At 39.7% G+C, this 22876-nt stretch overlaps 1 protein-coding gene across 5 annotated transcripts in view; it reads left to right on the top strand.

The window, feature by feature from the left end:
* Positions 1-22876, top strand: part of LOC111868201 — a 193250-nt gene that overhangs the window by 91130 nt on the left and 79244 nt on the right. Inside the window, exon 1 of one of the 5 annotated variants that reach the window (XM_023858646.2) lies at positions 12200-12554. The exons of the other annotated variants lie outside the window; for them this stretch is intronic. Coding sequence (XP_023714414.1) covers positions 12506-12554 — 49 coding nt within the window. The 5' untranslated portion in view covers positions 12200-12505. Of the gene's footprint in view, positions 1-12199; positions 12555-22876 lie in introns of those variants that run through there. 5 annotated transcript variants of the gene reach the window in all.

Genomic DNA, 22876 nt, shown 5'->3' with positions numbered 1-22876 from the left:
AATTGCAAAAATAATAGCAGCACTTCTTTATAGATAGATAGATAGATAGATACATACATACTTATGTACGAGTATATAAGTATATATAGATAAATAAGAATATTATGCTGTAATTGTACATTATTAATTTTTACTGTTATATTTATTGACATTTTCAGTTATTAATATGCTGAAAATTTTAAAATAATACATTTAATTGTAGGAAAATAAGTACGGAAAATAGTTGCAAACTTCATCCGAAGTATTCTTATTTCTAAAGTAATTATGTCCTGAAAATTGTGACCAGAAATTCCTTATGTTTCTGTAGTTCCGTTTCGCAGTGGGATGTTCTTCGGTGTCTTTCTGTATTTGAGAGAGCTCCGAAACACGATGTCAGAACCCGCAAGCATTTCTGACGGGCTCCAAATAAGGACCGAATAACTTCCGTTTCACACGCAAAATGTCAGAGTTCTTACGTCAAGTTACAGTGATTCATAAGACAAAAGATTTCGTGCCGTCACCGTGCTTGTTTGCAATGCCTTCGAAACACCTTCATCAGGGTAGTGAGATACGAGATGCTCACGGCGGTGACTGGGAAGAGTCCTGTATTCTGGAATGTGGTGCCATGTAGCCTAGTGCAATTTTACAGACTTTGCGGAGGAACGTCTGTGAATTAATGTGGAAAGAAACAAACGTGGTCTAAATTGAAATATAATTCCTGCAGTGAAATGAAGGTTCTGAGGAAAACGGCGAAACGCCCTGTCAGGACAGCCTATCTTCTGCCCGCTATCTGAATTCAAGTCCGAAATCAGGATTGCTGGCCAGGTGACAGTGCGGTTTGATAATGCAAGTGAATTTTGGGATAAGTTTAAAGTTACATTCTACATCCTTGAAATATATTGTCTTTGTATTAGCTTACATTGATTGCGCTCTTGTCTCTGGGATTACGTCTTTGTGTTTACATCTCGAAATTTGTTCAGGTCCACGTGTATTTCTAGCTGGTCAGATATACGATTTTTATAGAAAGAGATGAAATCTTTCGAATTTCAGGTGACAAAATGAATCTCTGTTTTCATGGTTTTCTTCGCTCTGCTACTGACTACAGGGATTGAACCTTGAAATAAGTCAAAACCACCGCCTTCCAAATGACTATCTACTCACCATTCATTATCTTCACGATTTATTTCACTCTTGGCTAGATTATCGGTTATCGTGTGTCATAGGTTTCCTCAGTACCCAAGGAGGATTTCTCCAAGCTACTGTGTAATTGGCCACGCTGACTTCCGAAGCGTACGTTTTCGACTAATTCGTGTTCATCTTATCATAATACACGTTCCGTGATATATAGTTTCAGCAGTTCATTCAGCGTTGTAAGATAACAGAGGAAAGAATGTAAGATTTGAGGCTTTCACGGCGGTGACTATGAAGAAAGCAGTGTTCTGGGATTTGGCACCGTGTATATGCGGTGTTAACCGACGTTTCGAAGGAACGTATCGCCTTCATCTTCAGGATAGAAGGAAAAAATATAACAAATCCGCAAGCGAAGAGACCGTGAGAACTGGTAGAAGCAGACTGGTCTGCTTTTACCGGTTCTCACGGTCTCTTCGCTTGCATATTTCTTATATTTTTTCCTTCTACCCTGAAGATGAAGGCGATACGTTCCTCCAAAACGTCGGTTAACACCGCATATACACGGTGCCAAATCCCAGAAGACTGCTTTCTTCAGAGGAAAGAATTCTTGGTATAATAAAATGTTTTTTCGCACAGGGGCCTACAATAATTGTGTGTGTTGTGGTTAATAGTTCCAATGCGTCGGTCGAGATAAAGTCGCTCTGAAATCACGTAACGACGTAATGTGTTTCTGTTACAGAAAGCGTCGAAAGGATCAGTTAAAGAAATTCTGTGGTCTGCACCTGTTTAAGTCTGTTTGAGAATATTTCATCTTGTTTCTTATTAGTACTGCAATAGATTCTGGCGAATGGATTCGAGACCTAGACTGATGCTGGGAAAGACCTAATTCGTGAGAATCTTCAGTTCTGGCGGATGCGTGAGTCACACCTTTTCGTTAGTCGTTAATATTAAGGAGATTGTGTCAGGAAGTTATCACCGAGGAACATCAGGAGTAACATCGGTTGTGAGGGCCTTCAGATAAATGAAATTTGTTATGGGTTAAAGGCAAAATATGAAGAATATATTATGAGATATAACGCTGAGTAGCCTGGCTGAGTTGTACCGACGTTTCGGAGGAACGTAATGCCTCATATTTGTTTGGCTTACTCAGTGTGATCTTCAACCCTGAAGATGAAGGTAGAAAGTTTCTTCGAAAGGTCTACGTGACATCTCACCCCAAAATATAGTTCTCTTTATAGTCACCGCCATGAGAACTTGAAGGCGAGCAGGCGTAGAATAGCATAAGAAATTGCTGTACAGAATATTTTACCATGATAATAAATCGATAGCCTATTCGTATCAAGGGGACTGGTGTAGTGGCAAATCTTTATATTTCTATTTGGGAGGTGCTGTTTTCAAATTTTGGTCTATACACGGGCTATCTTGGCAGGTGTTTTTCCTTAGTACCTCCAGGAAAATTCCTGAATAGTGTCTCAATTTGGGCTTCGCACCTTCGTTCCTAGTCCTTCCCAATTAATCATTCAACAGACTTCCCAACTTTCGACACATAGTCTGTATACTGACAGCATTGTAAATTGAACCACAGAAATATAGGTTATTTGTGATGAAACTGAACAGATGATAATCTCCTGGAGACAAATCTCTTACCACTCAATTTGGAATCATATCTTCCGCTGTCTCTGAAGATACCTGAGCACGTGCATGTGACAGAATGCTTGCTAACCTCCTGATATGCTCAGTTCATCACAATACGAAACCATACGACCAGCATACATACTGAATTCCCTCGTTATATTACGTACATGTACCCTAAACTTCGCTTTTACATTTGTTAGGCTCAGATATTTTCTAGTGTATTTTTATTTCAATAAACTTAAAGAGTAAAGGTTAAGAGACGTCGGTGGGGTTGAGGTAGCTGTAACACTTTAGACTTACACTCGAGAGGTACTCAGTTCGAATCTCGACCAGGACACTAGCTATATTGACTGAGGTTCCACCACGTCTCATATAGAGTCTATATACTGACAGCAATACACGTATAAAACAAACTGCAAATTCGAGTAAGAGACCATTGTCCGAACCATGTAACGTAACTAGTGGAATTCATCATCATCATCATCATCATCATCATCATCATCATCATCATCCCTGGCACGACAGCCCTCTGTGAGCCCTGGCCTTCCTCAGGATTGCTCTCTTATGTCCTGCCACACACATTCTTCCCATTTTAATCTTGGTATTCCCACTCTCCTATTTTCTTCTGAACTAGTGGAATTAATGGATATAAAATATTTCTTCCGCTTAACCCTTGAGTAGTTCACAGAAGCCCCCCCCCCTTTATTACAATATTGACACAGTTTATGAGATACATTTCTAAGTAAAATAAAAGTTGTCTCTGTGCCTAATTCATTAGAACGACATAAAATGGCGTGTGGTAGTGAAGATATTGTTCCACGCTTCCTTAATCACTACTCTAGGTGGTGTATGCGTTATTTTTCCCGAGGGAAGCGCTCCTGTCAGACATTTCATAAAAGTTGATAGGCTATAGTTAAGAAACTTGATACAATAAACTTTCTGCTCTACACCTTTCTCTCCATCACCGCTTCCTGTTGCTGCTATTCTTATCTTACGCAAGCATGTCTCCTATTCTTCTGTTACTTACAAAAATAGTTAATTGCCTGCATCGTGAACAGAAGTACGTCTTTATTGCCAGTCATCCTCTTGAATATTTTTTTATGAAAACTCAGCCTCTCGTTTTATTTTAAACTAGTTCTCATATCTTATATCACTACAATACATTTAGCATCTTGAAACTCTCTCTAAAAGGGCACAGACCTGTCTAGCCCCCCCTTTTCTTCCTCCGAACACCTTTCAGTTTCACGGCTCCCGTCCTCCACCGTCTCTCATTTGTACAACTGCTTATGGTCGGTCTGTGTGCCTCTCTGTTCCAGTTTGTCTTCCTTCCCGCATCCGCGTTAGGAACCACTCTCCTGGTAAAATGATTGTTATATGCATACAGCCATGGCTGAAGTACCCCTTCCTCCCCAGTGAATGCTTATGGTTGCTGTCATGAACATTGCCAATATCGCGATACGTAGCACAGAACAAACGTATTAGTGCCTGTTCCTCTTATGTCCGCAGTACGAGACAGAGCCCCGACAAGAGAGTTACATTCTTATGTAACTAGCCAACTGGGTCTATATTTATTTGATTATTTACTTATCATCACCATCGCCTCGAGAACTCTCTGTGGGCACTGGCCTTCTTCAAATTTACTTCCTCTACTTCTCATTGAATACCAGGAACTTCCATTTTCTTACGCTTAGAAGTCCACACTATCCCCCTATTTCAGCTTAGGTTTTTGGTTGCTTATTTTTTACTATGGCCTGGTGACAAAAAAAAATAACTCCTTGGTTTTAGTCCGCAAGCGAACTATGCCGACCGAGTGACCGCCGCTTGTCGGCGAAGTTAGTGCCAATTTTAACCGGATAGAGGGCGTCGCGTGGTCAGCGCAACGGATCCCCACGGCCGTTAATTTCGGTTTTCTAGACCGGAGCCGCTATTTCCTTGAAATAAGTCCTTAATTATCCTCACGAGGCTGAGTGTACCCCGTTCCAGATCCACTACTTCACAGAAAATCAGGTAGTACCGGGATTCGAATCCGGAAGCTCTGGATCTGTAGCCTGCAACTCTGACCACTAGACCACAGAGGCGGTCCTGGTGTCAAATGATCTCTTAATTGCTCGATTGTTATCCATTGACATAGCTTGCCGTTCCCACTTTGGGTGTACGTAATAAATCTTTAAGAGGCTCATCAACCAAATTAAGTTAATGTATGTTGCTGCTAAATGCTGTAATCGCTTGCCTCAGGGTCAGTGAGCAAGCGTCTGCATTGTTCTCACCCACACTTGAGAGGATTCCTAACGCCCCTGTAAGTGTGGATTTTACTGCCACGCCATTAAAGCAATGGGCACGTTCCCGCAACCGCGCACGGTCCATGAGTGCTGCTGTTACGGTGCAATAATCCTCACTTCCTTCTAGTGTTCCTCTCCTCATCCTCTCACATTCTCACCTTCCCATGGAGCACTATAAAGTTTGAACCTGATTAAGCGTCGTTAAATAACCGTTCAGTATTTCTGACGATATTTTGGAGGTCTCAGTTCGAATCATTGCCCAAGAGACTGGTTTTCGTTCATACAGAGGGGCCCGAAAAACGTAAGGGGTCCAGGAAAATGTATACACACCTTTCCACAGCCGTTTCCTTCGACTATCCTGCTACTCCGTTATGGAGCTCAGGCATTCCTGTGACTAGCACCATCTATCGAAAGAATTTCTCACTACATATCATACATTACATTTCATTTAACTTCAGTTCACTTGCGTACTAAAGCCACGGAGTTTTGATTGTCCGTAGATAATTTCTGTTAAAATGTATATACATTTCTGAGCCTCTTACGAGTATGTATGTTACGGTACACTAAATCATTGATAAATACGAATATTGACCGATAATTATATAGAATTGCCAAAAATAGTAGCAAATGTAATAAATGTAAAGAGTCCTTTTTACTGGTAATTATGTAGAATTACCGGTTATTGGTCATAATTACCAAGGTTCACTGATAAATGTAATATATAGCATTTTATTACAGATTTTAGCTTACTTTCCCCATTTTTAAAAAATTAAAGAAGATTTGATTTGTTTCATTCTGGTCCGTCACACTAACAATTACAAATACAAACCACTCCGTCCAATGTGACGTAAGTTTTACTATATGAAAACCTATCTCCCTTACATGTTTCGGTCCTTATGGACCATCTTCGGAGGGAACATCATTACAAGCTGGAAACTACTATCACAATAGGTGTTTTGATTTAAATACATACACTTATATCCTATAATGCACAGTACGCATAAAGTCGAACGTTTCACAATCACAGCAGCTTCCTGGTATTGTAAAGTTTTTAAAAGATTTCTAGATGTTGTTTAAAAAACTTATTGTCAATAGTTAAAATTTATAAACCTCGTAGTTTCGTGTCCGTACTCCTATCGTCCTTCTTGGATGGGGCAGATATTTGTGACGCTGTCTCTCTTGATAAGGAGGCACTTAATGCCGTCCAGGGTTTGTTCGTGACTTGCTGTGTGGAAACAACACAGCAGACTTACTTGGCAATATTGTTACCTGTCTTCCCATCATTGTTACTTCATTCTTATTGTCATTATTAATTGTATTATTGTTATTGTTTATCTTACCCTCGTATTTTGAACTGTGAGAAAGGCAGAAAGACACTCACTGGGCATTACAAAGGCAATGAAACTGTCACAGCATATCCCACACCACGATGTTTCACATTTTCCTCACCGGCAGCAAGTGGGTCGCCGCAGAAACGCTGAGCATTCAGTCGCGTATCAAAACATCCGAGTTGAATGGAACGTCATGTAGTGCCTTAAGAAAGCACAGCAGGTTGTCTGCTTGATCATGAATGGAAATCTGTTTGTAACTCTCACTTCGCAGTCTGCTTATGTAAATGTGAGTAACAGACATTTAGGAAGAACTGACAAAACATTTTTCTGTGCACTGTATATTAAATGCATTGCAACAAATAAATAAATAAAATACAACATCAACGAAGAGAAGATTTTGATTCGAAAATCTCAAGAGATGAGAGGAATTTGGAGATAGAGGCACAGATACTAGGCTAATACTTAAAGGAATATTAAGCAAATATGATATGACATTTAGGACTGGATTCAACTGGCCCAGTTAATGGTTTAGTGATGGACTTCCCTGAGTACGAATGTTTTCGGGTTTCATAAAAATAGGGAATTTCTTGATTGGCTGATTAATTATAAGCTTTTCAATAAAATATATTTTCATGATAGTTTAATATTGTCATTGCCGGGTACCTCGGTATACAGACCTCTGAAATGTTCGTGTTCAGATGTTCAGCAAAAAGGATACGAAGCCTCGTATAAGGTTACAATACAAAATAAATAACATATTATATATATATATGTGCATATATATATATGCACACACATACACACACACGTATATATGCTCAATAGAAGTGGGCCTTGACATCATATTGTGGCTTGCGTTTTCGACTGTGAGAGCCACATAAAAAACACATTTTGTGTTTGTTTAAAAGTAAAATTATTATGAAGGATATATGTTACCTAAAGACGCATATTCTAAACAGATGCTGTTATTTCTGACTTAGCTTCAATTTTTCGAACTTCTAACTTTCACTGTATGTAGACAAGATTTAAGCCTTAGCACTGTTCGGAATTCGAGCTATTAATATTTCGACATAAATCAGAATTGACAAGATCTTACAGAGGAATTTTATCGAGCCCTGAAGTATAAAGCGCAGGATGCAATTTAAATACTATGAAGTATTCTTTTTATTTAGAAATGCGTGGAAAGTTTTCTGAAACTGAGAATTATTTAGATCCCTTGAAATTATGCTACACAAAAGTTTCTCTTCATCATGGAGTTAATTCAGGAGTAAGTCCGAACTTTGTAGACACTTTCTAGCCTACTGATCCTTTAACTCTGACTTTTAACCCCGAATACATAAATGCAGAAATGTACGTGTATATGAATTTGCATCTGAAGCGTAGAGTGTTAGTGAAACCGACCCACTTGGTGGAGTATAAATTGGTGGTGTCAATTAGGTATTACCGGTTTTTAGTGTTTTGGTTTTGAAGACTGGATAACAGGACTGCAGGATCTATAAAACATCAACACGTTCGCACGCGGAAGAAAAGAAAACAGTTTCTTCTGTCAAAAACTGATTTACGTTAATTTCTAAATCACGTTCTTGGACGTTAGAACTCAATTCACTCGACATGAATTCATCAGTGAAAGTTCAAACTTTTCATGACCGCCGTATTAATTGTTCCTTAGTCTGGCTCGCAACTGCATAGACTGTAAGGTAATGGGAAGTTTTACCGTTCATCTTATATCATTACGGAAATGAACTCAAAGATTTTGAGATGGACAGGTCACATAGCTCGCATTGGGTAAGTGACAAATACATACAAACTGTTAGCCCGGCCAGTCCTCGAGGAAAAAAAAATCACCAGAGACATAAACGCAGATGTTAGGTTAGTGTAATAATGCGTCACAGACATATAAGTTATGTTGTGGCGTGTGCTCAGTTGACCCACTGACAATGTCCTATACCTGGACTTTTTGAACACGATAAAGACCCCTCAGATTCCATAAAAACGGGGAATTTTCTGAGTGTTCTTCACCATATCGTTAAGTTATATTGCGCTGAAGACGAAAGCTGTAAGGAATAAAACGATGGGGATGTAGAAAAATGAGGCCGTGGCTCATCACAAGGTAAATAACTCAGCATTTAGCATGAAGTACTGAGAAATACCGCGAAGAATCAAACATAAGAAGGTAAACATAACCGTGACGGTGTTCGTGGTGAAGTAGACATCCTGGACGACCTGAACAAGATAAGAAACAGGCGTGATAACAGCTGAACCATGAGGTTCAGGTATAGGATTTGACAAAAATAATTTAAAAAGTTAGCTTCTGGTGTTCGAGTTATTAATCAGGTTGACTTATTGATTGTCACGTTTAAAAACCGGATTACTTACGGCCTACATTTTTCTCATGACTGAGACAGGAAATCTGTGTTACTACTGGAGAAAGTGATCATTCATGTACTCATTAATTTCATTCAGACTCTTGTCTGGACTAGTGTTTCTGATTAATTATCCAACCGTCTGTATAACTAGGCAGTTAACTAACTACATAACTGAATAACCTAGACTGGTGCATAGAGGCTTACTTTGGAAACTTTGTAGCTATTCAGCTGCTCCAGGAAATCTCTGCGCCCCTTTTCTGTGTCCATGGAAGCCTGCGATTAAATAGATGGATAATGATACAGCTGAATTCAGCCCTCACACAGATACCCAATTTTGCTAAGTTTTCCTCATATGCAGTCTCCGTGTTGGTTTATGGTTGTATCCCTAAAAATTGCTGCATTATGTTCTTTTCTTATTTTGGGTTTATTTTCTAACAGTGTTAGGAGATGGGATGACTTAGTCGGTACAACGGTTAGCTACACGCTGGAAGACCGAGGGGTCGGAGTTCGAGTCCCAGTAAAGTCAAACATTTTTCTCTGCTCCACGTCGTCCAGACCGGGTCTAGGGCCCACCCATCCTCCTATCCAATGGGTATCGGGCGCTCTTTTCCCGGGAGTAAAGTGGCCGGACCGTGAAGCTGACCACTAACCTCCAACTAGTGTCGAAGTCAAGAAAATGTGGATCTATACATCCATTCCCCAATACGTCTTCATGTACAAGGACAACTTTACCTTTTTGCTACAAATACAAACACAGTGTATGTATGTATGTATGTATGTATGTATGTAGGCCATAGCTCGTGAATGGAGAAGGATTTGGAAGGTGGTGGCGTAATGGAAATTCTAACCCGGCATTTTCTTAGAGGGACTGGGGGAGACCACGAAAAAACTTCCGTCAGGATATTCGGAGTCCAGGCCGAGGCTGGATACAAGGCCCTGTCAAACACAGTTTCATACATTAGTGCTATATGAAACAACTTATAAATTCTTCGTTAAAAATGTTATGCATAGTTACTTAGTCGCTTAAGAAATTCCTTGCACATATTTCAACACGCATAATAGCTGCCGTTATGTACGTATGTCAGCTGAATCATGAGCCAGCTCAATTCAGTCCACATCAAAATACGCTCTCTGACTACACAGTCCTCGTATGCAATGTCCCTAATGTTTTGTTATGTATTTCCCTATGCGTGGGGTACATATAAAGATCATTATTGAGTGAACTGATTTAACGTTAAAAGGTGAAGAATAGAAAACATTGAGCCCTCTCCATTATGTGACTTCCTCCAGTCATTTGTTACCAATCTTCTTGTCCATAGCAAATGCAATTGCTTTATCACTGTGATTTCATGTTCTGATGTTATATTGCGATATTTATCCCTTACTAGGTGTAACAGCTATACCGACGTGGATTAGGTTGTGGCATTTACTCCATACAATGTAAGTGCTATGCAATCAGGAATTGGTATTCTGGGGTCAGGTACACCAAACGCAAGAGATATGCCGCCATGACTCGTTCTCTGATACTTAGACACATATTCTGCACATCAGATGTAACAGAAATACCGCCATGGCCCGCTCTTCTCTAATTACATAGACGCGTTTCCTGCACATTAGATGCAACAGATATACCGCCATGGCCCGCTCTTCTCTAATTATGTATACGCGTTTCCTGCACATCAGACGCACAGAAATACCGCCATGTCTCGCTCTTCTCTAATTATGTAGACGCGTTTCCTGCACATCAGACGCACAGAAATACCGCCATGACTCGCTCTTCTCTAATTATGTATACGCGTTTCCTGCACATCAGACGCACAGAAATACCGCCATGAGTCTCTCTTCTCTAATTATGTAGACGCGTTTCCTGCACATCAGATGCAACAGATATACCGCCATGGCCCGCTCTTCTGCAATCAATGGAATTCCCTCCTTATCAACTATGACGGTTAGACCTCTCATGATTTTGTCTTCTAAACTGAGTTAGGTGTTTTTCTTCCTGATCAGATGTAACACATACAGCGCCTCGACTTGCTCCTGTGGAATCAGAGGAATTGGTTCTGCACCACAAGTAACATTTTATACACCTCTGGTTCTTTTCTCTGCAGTTGAGTAGTCATTCCCCTCCATGAGGAAGACATCGGTTCTCGTAGTGTCGTTATTGAAGTAGTGATGAAACGCATGTCTTTGGGCTTAACATAAAAAACATTTTTAATGGGTGCTTCTTACTCCTTTCACCCCTCCATAACATTGTGTTCAAAATTGCAATTCGGACATTAACCCGGCAACTAAGTACATACTGCTCCGCGCTTAGATCAGTATCCGGAAGTCTTGAAGCATCAAGGTGCTCAATTTCTGTCTGTACAACTGTAGAACCTGCTTGTTTTCTCTTATCGAAACGTGAGTGAAATTGGTATTACTGATTTCTCGTAGTCAAGTAATGTTCAGTTTCTAGCATACAATGTAATTTCTTGTTATGTAAGTGATGTGCTTTTATTAATATGCCTCTCGGAATGTGCAGAATCATGACTTCACAATTTACAGCATGCTTAGACAAGTACCGAGAGAGTAAATATTTTGCTTCTTCATTCGGAGGACGTCAATTCTAATCCCGACTGAAATTTTCCGTACATCTTTTCAGTGGAGAATAGAAACTGGAAATACGTAGATTAATACAGATTTAGGAGATTCAGAAAAAATTGCCGAGGAAGATGAGGAGTGATGGAGTAACAAAGGAGTAGAGAAATTTATGAATTGAAGAACTTCGTATTTTTACTGTTTATGTAAAATTCTTTATGACTGACTTAATAAGTTTGGCGTAACTTTTTCATACACGAAGTGGGAAATCGTTAAAATTACTCAGTGAAATTGAGGAATTGCGAAACCTAGACGTGAGAATGTTTATATTAAAAGTGTAATAGATTTGCAAAATGTCAAGTTGTTCCATCTGGCTCAGGATTAGGCCCAATGGATATTTTTTTGTAAAGTGATAAGCTTTCGTATTCCATAGTAGCGGGTAATTTATAGGCTACATGAGTATTCATAAAGATTTTAAGGAAGGTCCTATAGCATGAACTTATTTACTCCAAATTGGAGAGCATACTTTCAGTTTTCTGTTATGTATTCCCATATCGACCACTTCGAATATCATCTGTCATCTCGTAATCTCATTATGATACATGTTGTTTGACAGTAGGGGATTACGTTTCTTATTTCCAGTGATTTTATATTTGACATCACTGAATTGTTCAAAGAATAAGATAGGTTGCTTTTGACCACATTATGCTGCTAGTTTTCTTTCTTCCAGATGTATTGTAACAGGTGTTCTGTCTCCCCCCCCTTGCGGTTGGACTGACCGTGACTATAGCGATCATGTGTTCGTTCTATGGGGGAATGTGGTTAATGATGTTGGTAGCACTAAACAAGACGTATTGTCTTACACCGCCGACAGCGCCTTCCGTTTCAGTTCAGTGACTGAAGGCGAAGGTATCGAATGGCTGAAGGCAAAGTTTTGTGTACCAACTGTCTCAGTAAAGAGCTATTGAAAATGGAGAGTGGTTATCTCATTTTGATAGAAAATAAACATATTTATTGTTTTTAAATGTAGTTGGCAGCAGGGCTGCCATTTTCCGGACATATCGCGGAAAGACCTTGCACCCACACTCCAGCTGAGAAGAGCTAATCGTGTGCCCTAGTTTGTCTGCGTGTGAAGTGTTGTGGATATCAAACTTTTGTGCAGAACTGAGTGAAAGTGAGTTTGTTTTTGTGCTTGGACAGAAGCAGTATGGATGTAGGGGACAAAGATGACAGTGATGAACGCAACATGCTGGAGGGTAAGATTCTTTGTATAAACGGCGCCATCCCGACGTCTCTCTAACACTATTGATTTCCAGGAGACGCCACCCAGCTGGCTTGGCGTCGTTCTAAGTAAAAGTGGCGTAAGTTTTCTGTATTTCAGAGGGTCATGCTCTTTCTCATATCATTTATGAAGAATATCATACAAATATTGCATTTTGTATGAGCAATAAGTGCAGGACCAAAATTGAAATTTATTCAAATTTTATAGAAATATTGCGAAAGAGATCTGAAATATTACAGAAATATATTTGAAACAAGACTAATGCCGTCTTCTGGGAGAGGAGCCACATTCCAAAAGACGGCATTCTTCATAGTTACGGCCGTGAAAACCTAAAAAATTACACGGTTGAAGCAGATTCAAAAATGGCAACCGAAGAATATCAGACTTCACATTACATTTATTTAGTTAAAGTAACAATTATCTAAATAGCGTAACTAACCAAAACTAAGGGAGTTCATTCGTTCTTCTAAGGCAAACATTTGCTTCGCTTCTCAAGAGATTTCCAGAATTTTATGGAACCAAAAATTTCTTCAGCGTGTGCACAAAGCCCACCACTGTCCTACTGTGCGTCAGACGAATTCATTGCACACTCTTCTAGCCTTCCTATTGGGTTCGTTCCTTTTGATTTTTTATCAAAACTTTGTACAACATTTCTTCTTTCTTCCTTGCGTACTACATGCTCTGCGCATCTCATTCTTCTTGACTCGATCATCATAATGTTCGGCGATGAGTAGAAGTTATCAAGATCCTTATTATACAGCATTCTGTGTTCCTGTTAATTCCTGTAGCAATATATTTTCGTCGTCACTCTCTTCTTTATCACCAGCAGTCTCTGTATTTTCGTTTGTGACACGAAGTTTCTTCTATACAAAAATATAGGCAAATTGTAATTAGTCTATTTTGATCATTGTATTTTTAGATAGAGAAATATTTTAGACTGGATAGTGGCAAGTACTTTCCAAATTATTTTTTTCTTAATTTCTTCATGAATGGAATTCGGATTTGTTATCGTCGTTCCCAAGTATTTAAACCTTGCGACATTTTAAAAAGGATCTATCAGATGCCTACAAGCAATGAATCTGTCCTGCATTCTAGTGACTAGAAAACATATTCAGTTTCCGTACTCTTACTGTTAAGACTCGCCTCTTTACTAGCGCCTAGTACAGACTGTGGTTCTCTTTATGATATTTGTGCTTTCCCTAATAAACAAGCACCACCAAATTAGCCCAGAAGTTAACGTGTCCCATTGAATTTCAGTCCCCCTTGGTTTTCTTAGACCTTCCTGAATACATATTCTAAAGCAAAATTAAGAACAAATAAACGTTGATTTTGACACCGAAATATTCTGACAGCAGTTCGGATGGGTATAAACAAGGGATTCTCTCGTCTCATATGGGTCTTCAGAGGAAGATGAACCTTCTCTTATGACGCCGAATGGTTCTCATACATGGAAAAGAAGAGTGCTTTATGATGTCGAATAGAAACCGTCGATAGGAAGATAGTGATACATGGCACCCCGAAATCCCACAGAATTTATTGAGAAGTGTGGCTTACGAACGCTATGATTACAGGTTAGAAGTACATTTGCAAGTAAAGAAATATATTTCTATATTAAAAGTTAGCTTTGCCAAGAACTGACCTGCTTGTTATTAGTGTTCAAAGCTCATTTCTGCTACAAGAGTTGAGTGCATGGTGGCCAAGTCGAAAGGCACGAATAAATTAGTTTCAGTGATAAATGAATACCAATAACCTAAGTTATTGAAAATGCGCAAAGAACGTGTTTGGAAATACATTCATATATTTGAGGATAGTAAAACTACATACATTTCATCACGATTGTTTGATCGATATGCAAATTAATTATAGGATGCCTTTATCTCCTCCTATAGCATTTTAAATGTAGAGAGTGTGACGTATTGAGGTAGGATTCGAAGGTGATGACAAGATTCCCAAGCAGCCAACAATCACCTGCTATGCGCCTGTTACCGGTGTCCCACGCATTGCGCATGTTGGGCATATTAAGCAGTTGCAGACACTGGCAGCAGCATAAAATAGAGCACAGGAAAGTAGCTGTAGTGGCTTCCTTAACATTTAGTGGTTTGACTCACTGTAAGTGAAGCTTACGATAAGAGCCGAAATTTTTGCGTTCTTTTCCCCTCGCTTTCACCGCCTCTGTGGTCTAGTGGTCACAGTTTTGGCTACAGATCCAGAGTTTCGGGTGCGATTCCCGGTGCTACCAGATTTTCTGAGACGTAGTGGGTCTGGAACAGGGTCCACTCAACCTCGTGAGGATAACTGAGGAGCTATTTCAGGGAAACAGTGGCTCCGGTCTAGAAAACCGATATTAACGGCCTTGGGGATTCGTTGCTCTGGCCACGTGACACTCTTTATACTCTAAATTTGGCACTAACTTCGCCGACAAGCGATGATAGCTCGGTAAGTATAGTTCGCTTGCGGACTAAAACCACGGTGAAGAAAGCAGTCTTCTGGGATTTGGCGCCGTGTATATGTGGTGTTAACCGACGTTTCGGAGGAACGTATCGCCTCCATCTTCAGGGTAGAAGGAAAACTATAAGAAATCCGCAAGCGAAGAGACCGTGACGATATATTTTGTATGACCGATGGAAACAAAATCGAAAAGTAGTCGCGAGGTGTCCTCTGCTACAATTTACATTTATGTTTCGAATGCTTTCTTTGCTATTTTAATACTTCATTTGCTTTGGTACTCCTTTATTGAAGATACAAATCTGTTAAGATGTAACGCCATGTGTTGCGGAGGGTCTCTCCCCTAACTACACGGGGTTACAGCTCAGAAGACTCTACATAGTGCCATGATAACCTCAAATCCAGCATACAAAATCTCTTCGTCATAAAGCTAATGAAACCATAGATATAACAATGCATAGTATCAGGATTGCTTCCGTGTATTTCTTTAAATATGTATCTGTTCCTTCTAGAAAATATTTCAGATAAAGTTTTAGATATAGATGCGATATTTATGTCATGTGAGGTGACAACTTTTTGTATGATGAATCATTTTTGAAGAAAAATTTAAAATTGAATTTAAGGTTAATATAAAGTAAGAGTTATATTTGGCCTATTGGAACAAAATATGAACTCTTTCGCCAACTTTTGTGTGTTCCGCAATAGTAATTCATTTTATTATTTTCACTAATTGTGGAGGTCAAACGTGTCTACAGATACGTATAGAGACAAGATTTCCATTATGCACTCACTTTAGGCCCTTATGATATTCTTTCCGAAAACAGACATGCAAATCCTGTCTGTCGTGAATGATAAGGCTAAAGATCATGATAAACAACCAGTGTTCTTGATAAGAATATCGCGTTATTAAAGAAGATTGTAAGATTACTGATGTACGTTATGTAAAGCAGTAAAGACGTTTGTTGACGGAGATATATTTTATTGGATATGAAGTTTTTAGCGAAAGTGTCACGTGGTGTGATTAGAGACGGGGTTTGGATTGGTAACTGGATTTGGTAAACACATTCGTATCTACAAATAACTACGACAGTTTTACTGAATTACAGGTCAAAGATCACTGTAACTACAGCACACACAATTTATTTTCTGTTTTCGCTTGCCGTTACTTGGTAGCGGCTTTCAACGGCGGACGTTCCACTTCATCTGCGTTCCCGAACTGCTCCCAGCCTCATTTACCAGCTTCTCGCCTCTCACAGCTGAAACTTTCAACTTTTTTTTTTCACATTGCGACTGACGGTCAGTCAGTCAGTAAGTCTTGGCGTCGAGCCCCATCTGGGGCTCATGACCAGATAATAATTATTACCGTTTGACAGTTACGGGCTTGTTTCTGTGGGGCGCCCTCTCTGACGAGAAGACGGGTCTGTCTTTTGCGTACGCTGCTGGTCCTTGCCAGCGCGAAACTTTCAACTGATTATTCGTTCTCGTTATATAGCCCCAGCACGAACAGCACAGAAAACATCTCTTCCATTATTGCGTGTTTTCTCGTTGTCGGAGAAACATATCCACAGACTTGTACCCTTGCAAAGGCTCTTGCACTGTCGCCTGTTTACTCAGCTGTTACTTGGCATTGGGTCTGCATGGTACAATATTAATTCCCCGATTATGATATCGGTTGTCAGATATTAACAAAGGATGACTCTGAATGCCTATGATTTGTATAAAGAGAAATATAAATATTGTGAAAAGGCGTAATTCAAAAGCAGGCGCATAAAAATAAAATAACACAAATATAGTTTTCCGTTCTTAACAAGACCTAGCCAGACGACGATATTATGAGTACAAGACAAGTATTTCTCAGTGTTCTAAAATATAATTCTTCTGAGGAATATAATTAGCAGGTTGAGTATGTTTATCCGTCTGTTCCCTGGTTAAAGCGTTGACAATATATACATTAAGTTCTATTTAATTGTTTGACGCCATGAGTATAAGCATGGTTGTCGTATAGACTTGTGAGATGGCAAAGATGTTAACATCACTAAACACAGGTCCTGAAGTGTTACATTGCCGTGTTTCTTTGGAAAATATTAAACTTACATGAAGACATTCTTTTTAGAAAACCAACACGAAGGCCACGCAAAATGTTTTGGTTTGACTGATAACAATAACAATAATCATTACAGCTTGACATCTGGAGGTTGTATGGCTACGTCACAAAGACAGTACGAATGGATTCGAGGTTTCGGAACCATAATTTCCACCAGGTCGGTTTTCAGACTTGTGGAAGGAAATGAGTTGCTCTGTTCAGGGAACATCTTCCTAAAACGCAACTGAATAAGACTAGTCTCTCTGGACTGGGATCGAAATCGGAACCAGGCAGTCTGTTGTAGATTACTAGGTAACTTATATGAGTTATATATAATTTATGATGTTATATACTTTTGTACGATAAAATTATCATGAATGTTGGGTAAGTATTTGAAAGGACGCAGAAGTCGCCGTTGAATGGCTGGCACTCCTCTTTCTTTCTCTGTACATCCCTCGTTTGAATTCAGAGCGCGAGGTCTGCTACCTTGTCTCAGATACTTGTGATTTCCCTGTCTGTATGAATTGCCTGCTTAATAACATAAAAGAGGACGTGACCGTTTTCTCTATACCCTTCCCAATTCATACCTCATGGTCACCCTTCCTTTCGACTCTATAGAGCCTGCAGTTGAAAAAGCGTCGTTAATGAATTAATCGAAAGTCAGTCATGGCCTGTATCAAGGTATTATCCTGACTATGGCTAGGAGAGACGGGGGAAATTGTAAGGAGACTGATAACCCGACCGAGAATGGAAGTGTGGCCCTTCCGTGTTGGGGTTGTAACCATCAGACTTACTGAAAGTAGGCTCTAGCAAATGCAACTGACAGCACGAAGCTAGTCTTCAAAATGTAAGGAAGTGCAAGTTCGGATCCGTGTTCCATAACGCACTACGTGACTTCATGATTGGTGTGCTTACTAATTTAAGGGGCACCCTCTGACGTAACATACAGTCGCTGACTGACCCTGACAATTCACGGCTAATGGAAATGAGTCTGGTATTCATGTTCTTAAACACCATTCGAAGCAGTGCCACCCTTATAAGCACACCGCCATGCTGTCTCTATGTACCGAACTGGTTTAACTAGTACGAAGCGAGTGTATTACGACACGACGTCTGAAAGTCGGAATAGTCCATTGCTAGATAAGGCTAGCTAAAGAGTGCATCCGTGGCAACGAATACGCTTCTATAAATCAGAGCGTTACCACGGAATTAACACACGTTTCTTAGCAACAGATAAACGGAATAACAGACGGATTCGTACTTATAGAAGGGGACAGCTTACTTGACCCGAGAGCTGAGTGCAAAACCCAGTGCCTGGGGCAAAACCGGGCCACCCTGTTCCTGGGAGATATAAATAAGGGAACCTGGCCCTCCAGGTTGGGGGAGTCTCGACTCTGAGAAGGTAAAATGTTATCTTGAGTCCAGCGGGACACTGTAAATTGTAAAAGACAGACCCATCCTATCGTCAGAGAGGATATTACATAAGGACTATAACCGAAAGTGTTCAGTTGGAAAATAAAATTACTGTGTCGTGAGTCTCAACGGACTTGTCGCCAAGACGAACTGATTGACCGTAAGCCGCCAGTCTTGAAGTAACTCTGACTCTGACTCTGACTCTGACTCTGACTCTGACTCTGACTAATTCGAGATTTCATTCGTCGGAGAGTTCATGCGAGAAATCAGAAATTCATTCGTAAGAGAATTCAAAATTTGAGTGTTCAGTTGTGGAGGACAACGGAAGCTGAAAAAGTGACTGACTCGTAAATCAGAAGCAAGTCAGTCACATAGAAGAGAAGACACTCGTAGTCCAGTAAGGAATGGAGCGAGTCTTAGGCACTCCTTGATTGTGAGCTGTTATAATTGATTGTAATTAAGAGTACCTGTAAAGAATACGGCAAAGAATCCAGTCATCTAACACAGAACTCGTTACTGTTAGTCACGCAAACTCCGGACACGTGACAATATATTTATCTAACGATGGTTAGAGTCTGCGAATATTTCTGAACAAAGTTCTCCAACCTATGAGAAAAGAAAGAACACGAATGTAGTTAAAATTACTTAACAATAAGCTTCCTAATTTCTGCTTTTCACATACTTTTAGCATGATTGAGTCAAGTAAGGCCACACTATGGAGGGAAGAGGCAAATGAATTAGGTGTAATCAGAGAATAAAAGCCATATTAAGAGCGATTATAGGTTAATAGATTTGTATGTGTACTGGAGTCAGGTTATACAGTACTGAAGATCCATCGCGAACATGGTAATGGGCCATAGGCAGCAAAATATTTGAGCAGCCAAGTAAATGCCAAAATTTTCCCACGGAAGACCCCACACCGTTTGTATTGGTTGACGATAGTACAATCCTACATTTCTCACAGCAGTGGTATTGAGGGTGCTTATTCACACACTCCGTTAGAAAGTCAAGGAAGCATCTCAACCTCTCTCTTCCGGAAGGTACGAAACAAAATGTTTACACAGAATATAAAATGCATTCTTCTTCATATTATATCTTATATATTTTGTTGACACCTGTTTATTGCGCATATACTGTTGAAGGAATGTGGAATTCTAAATGTCACAATCGTAGGAGAATGTGTAGTACACCCTCTCATTGTGTTTCTGATGATAAATTTTGTTATGTTATTTCTCCCATTGAAACTGAACTGTGCCAAGCGGTCTCCTCTCTTAAAGAGTTTCAACCAAAATTCTATATATTTCAATTTCTATGTACCCACCCGTATTAATATTTTATATCGTCCCATAAATTTTACGAATATTTATGCAGATGTAGTCCCCAGTACACATTGCAGTAATTAAAATGTCCAGCATCTGGAGGACATGTGGAATATATGACACAAGATTTAAATTTTGTAAGCGTTATCGTGTACGATGGTCATATCGAGTCGTATCTGTATTGAATTATATAGAACTAGGTACCAAAGAAATGATATGTTTGTCAGTAGGCGTATAAAGCAGTTGTTAAAACTGATGTAAAAATGATAAGTGACGACCTGTATAAATGTCAGTAAACCTCAGGAAACCTCACATAGCCGTACTTGCTTGAGCCCTTGCTCCAAAGTTTAACTACAAAAGCACATCAATTGTAAGATAAATTTGTTATTATCTCTGTGGCATAGTTCTTAGTCACTTCTGTAATTTAGATCGGCCTACACTTCGTTGTTCCCTAGTAAGATCATTTGGGTTCTACGTCTTTGTCCTCCCATACGCCCATTTTTTCACGCCATGAATTATACCAGCAGATGCTTATCTTTTGTGTTCATAGATTCTAAGCAGATTTATTCGCGTTTCACATTATTATCAATGTGCCGGGATATATAAGTATTAACTTTATGGGATTCCTTATTTGCAGCCTGTGACCTACATTTCCTGTCTCTTATGTGTCCTCTGAACTCATCCGCCTACGTTTGTTGTCCTAACACTATTTACCAACAGTAAATATTGTCACTTGTTTCAATGACTAAGACGCGGGTTTCGATTGGCGAATCGATTTATTGGATCTACACTAGTCGTAACTACAATTAGTTCTTACACTCTCAAGATTACTGTAATTGTAGCATATGTAACGTTACACACTAAGTCTTCTAATTCTTCTTCTGGCCACACTGCTGTTCCCTTGGAACGTCAGAACTCGAATGAAGTCAATCCCCATTCCCGTATTTTCTCGTATCCTCTCGGCACGGACCACGCACAGAAAACATTCAATCCCCATTCCCGTATTTTCTTATATCCTCTCGGCACGGACCACGCACAGAAAACATAGTTCGGTTTTTGCGTAGCGCAGACCACACAGGAAACAAGTCACGTGATAATTCTCGCCAGCCCATTAGCGCACTAACTTTTGCTTAACAACGAGCTATAAAAACTCCTGTTGTTGTGTGACCGCGCCGTTGCCTAGCTATACACATTACAATATTATGAAGTCCCTCGTTATGAAATTTTGTATTCCAACAAATTTTACGAGACTCTTTGCACGTTTTTCAAAAAGCGATAGCGGATCGCGTTCCACGGTTACACATTAATTGCCCTTATCGTGGATTCCGCCCCAACAGTTTCCTTGGCTGCCATGTTGGTATTATTGAGGTTATGCTAGAAGCAGATAACATATGGTGTGTTCTCTGGAGGCATGGCTGTTGATACCAACAGCCATGCCTGTTGTATTTAAAAATACAATTGTATTCTTCTTTTCTCACGGATTCACTTCTACCGCCCATGAACCTAACATTAGTTTCAAAATTCAAAATTAAATTTTCAAAACTCCTAAATATTTGAGGTTGTATATCTTTGCCATATTTCACACTATGTTTCGGCTTATTTCGCCATCATCAGGTGCTTTCAAATTGTTTGGCGAAATTGTTGTCCTTCATACACTGTTATAACGCTTTTCCTAACATTAGGATCTTAACATCTACACAAGACACAACAGATGGAAATTCTCACAGCATAAAGAAATACATCAGTCACCAACACACGCTGCACTAAAAATAAAATTTTTCTTCAGAATTAAGATTAAATCCTGAAATTAGGAACAGTTAACGACATCCATAAAGCGCAGCAATTTCGCCAAACAATTTTTAAGCACCTGATGATGGAAAAACCTTCGCCCGCTCGAATACTGGTATTAGGTGTTCGAATCCCGTTCTAAGCATGCGGTGTTTATATGTGTTTATTATGTTTTTGTGTTGTACTGTGTGCAAGTAGGGACTTTACGACGGGCTGATCCCCCGTCAAAGGAGTCCCACCGAATGTGTATAGTTTAAGAAACTGAAAAATCTGCCGAGATCCGAAGGTCTGTAGAGCCATAAATAGATAGAGTAGATAGATTGATTGATTGATTGATTGATAGATAGATATGTAATGACAAAATAAGCCAAAATATATTGTGTGAAATATGATAAAGTCACACAACCTGAAAGATTTAAGAGTTTTGAGAATTTAATTTTGAATTTGAAACTTTTAGAGTGAGGTTAACGGAAGGTGGAAGTGAAAACATGAGAAAAGGACAATTAAACTATTTGTTATGGAGCAGAGGAACAAGGCTGCAGATTAATAAGCGAGTTTTTATCTGACCTGTAATTTATTACACATTTCTGTACTCCTTTGCGTTATTGCAATTCAAACCGTTCCCTTATGACATGCAAAGTGGACCGTGATATCGTATCGTTTCCGAAGCAGCGCTGCTTTTGTTTCGTAACTAGCTTTTTTGTTGGCAAGACTGCGAATGTAATGTGGCAGACCAGTGGCAACCAGTTTCTTGTGTCTTGAGTTGAGGAACGTACTTTTTGTAATAGAGACAGAATGGCCGGAGCGGCCCCACCAAGAGAGACTGACCGGATGAGTCTTTACTAGGCCTAATGTTTATAAACTCTGATACTCATCAGGATTTATGTTAAATGGCCCTCAGTCCTGATAGAATAGTTAAAAGCTGATAATCTTCAAACATTTTCCACTGGCTCTACAGCCCCCTTGGACCCTGACCTTTGATTTTCAGTTTCGTGATAATTTTAGAGACGGTAGGATTCCTTGGACGAGTGATCAGCTCGTCGCACGGCCTCTATCTAAACACAGGACAACACAAACACAGAATAAACACATACAAATACCAAACATCCATACTTTGTGTGGGTTTTGAACACATAATCCCGAATTCCGAGCGAGCGAAGACAGTTCATGCCTCAGACCGCTCGGCTACCGGGACCGACATAAACTTCATCTTTATTACTGGCAAATTTTGTAATCGTATGGCTGCGT

Source organism: Cryptotermes secundus, unplaced genomic scaffold (assembly GCF_002891405.2).
Source record: "Cryptotermes secundus unplaced genomic scaffold, Csec_1.0 scaffold146, whole genome shotgun sequence".
Classification (NCBI taxonomy): domain Eukaryota; kingdom Metazoa; phylum Arthropoda; class Insecta; order Blattodea; family Kalotermitidae; genus Cryptotermes; species Cryptotermes secundus.
This window is presented reverse-complemented; position numbering and strand designations above follow the sequence as displayed.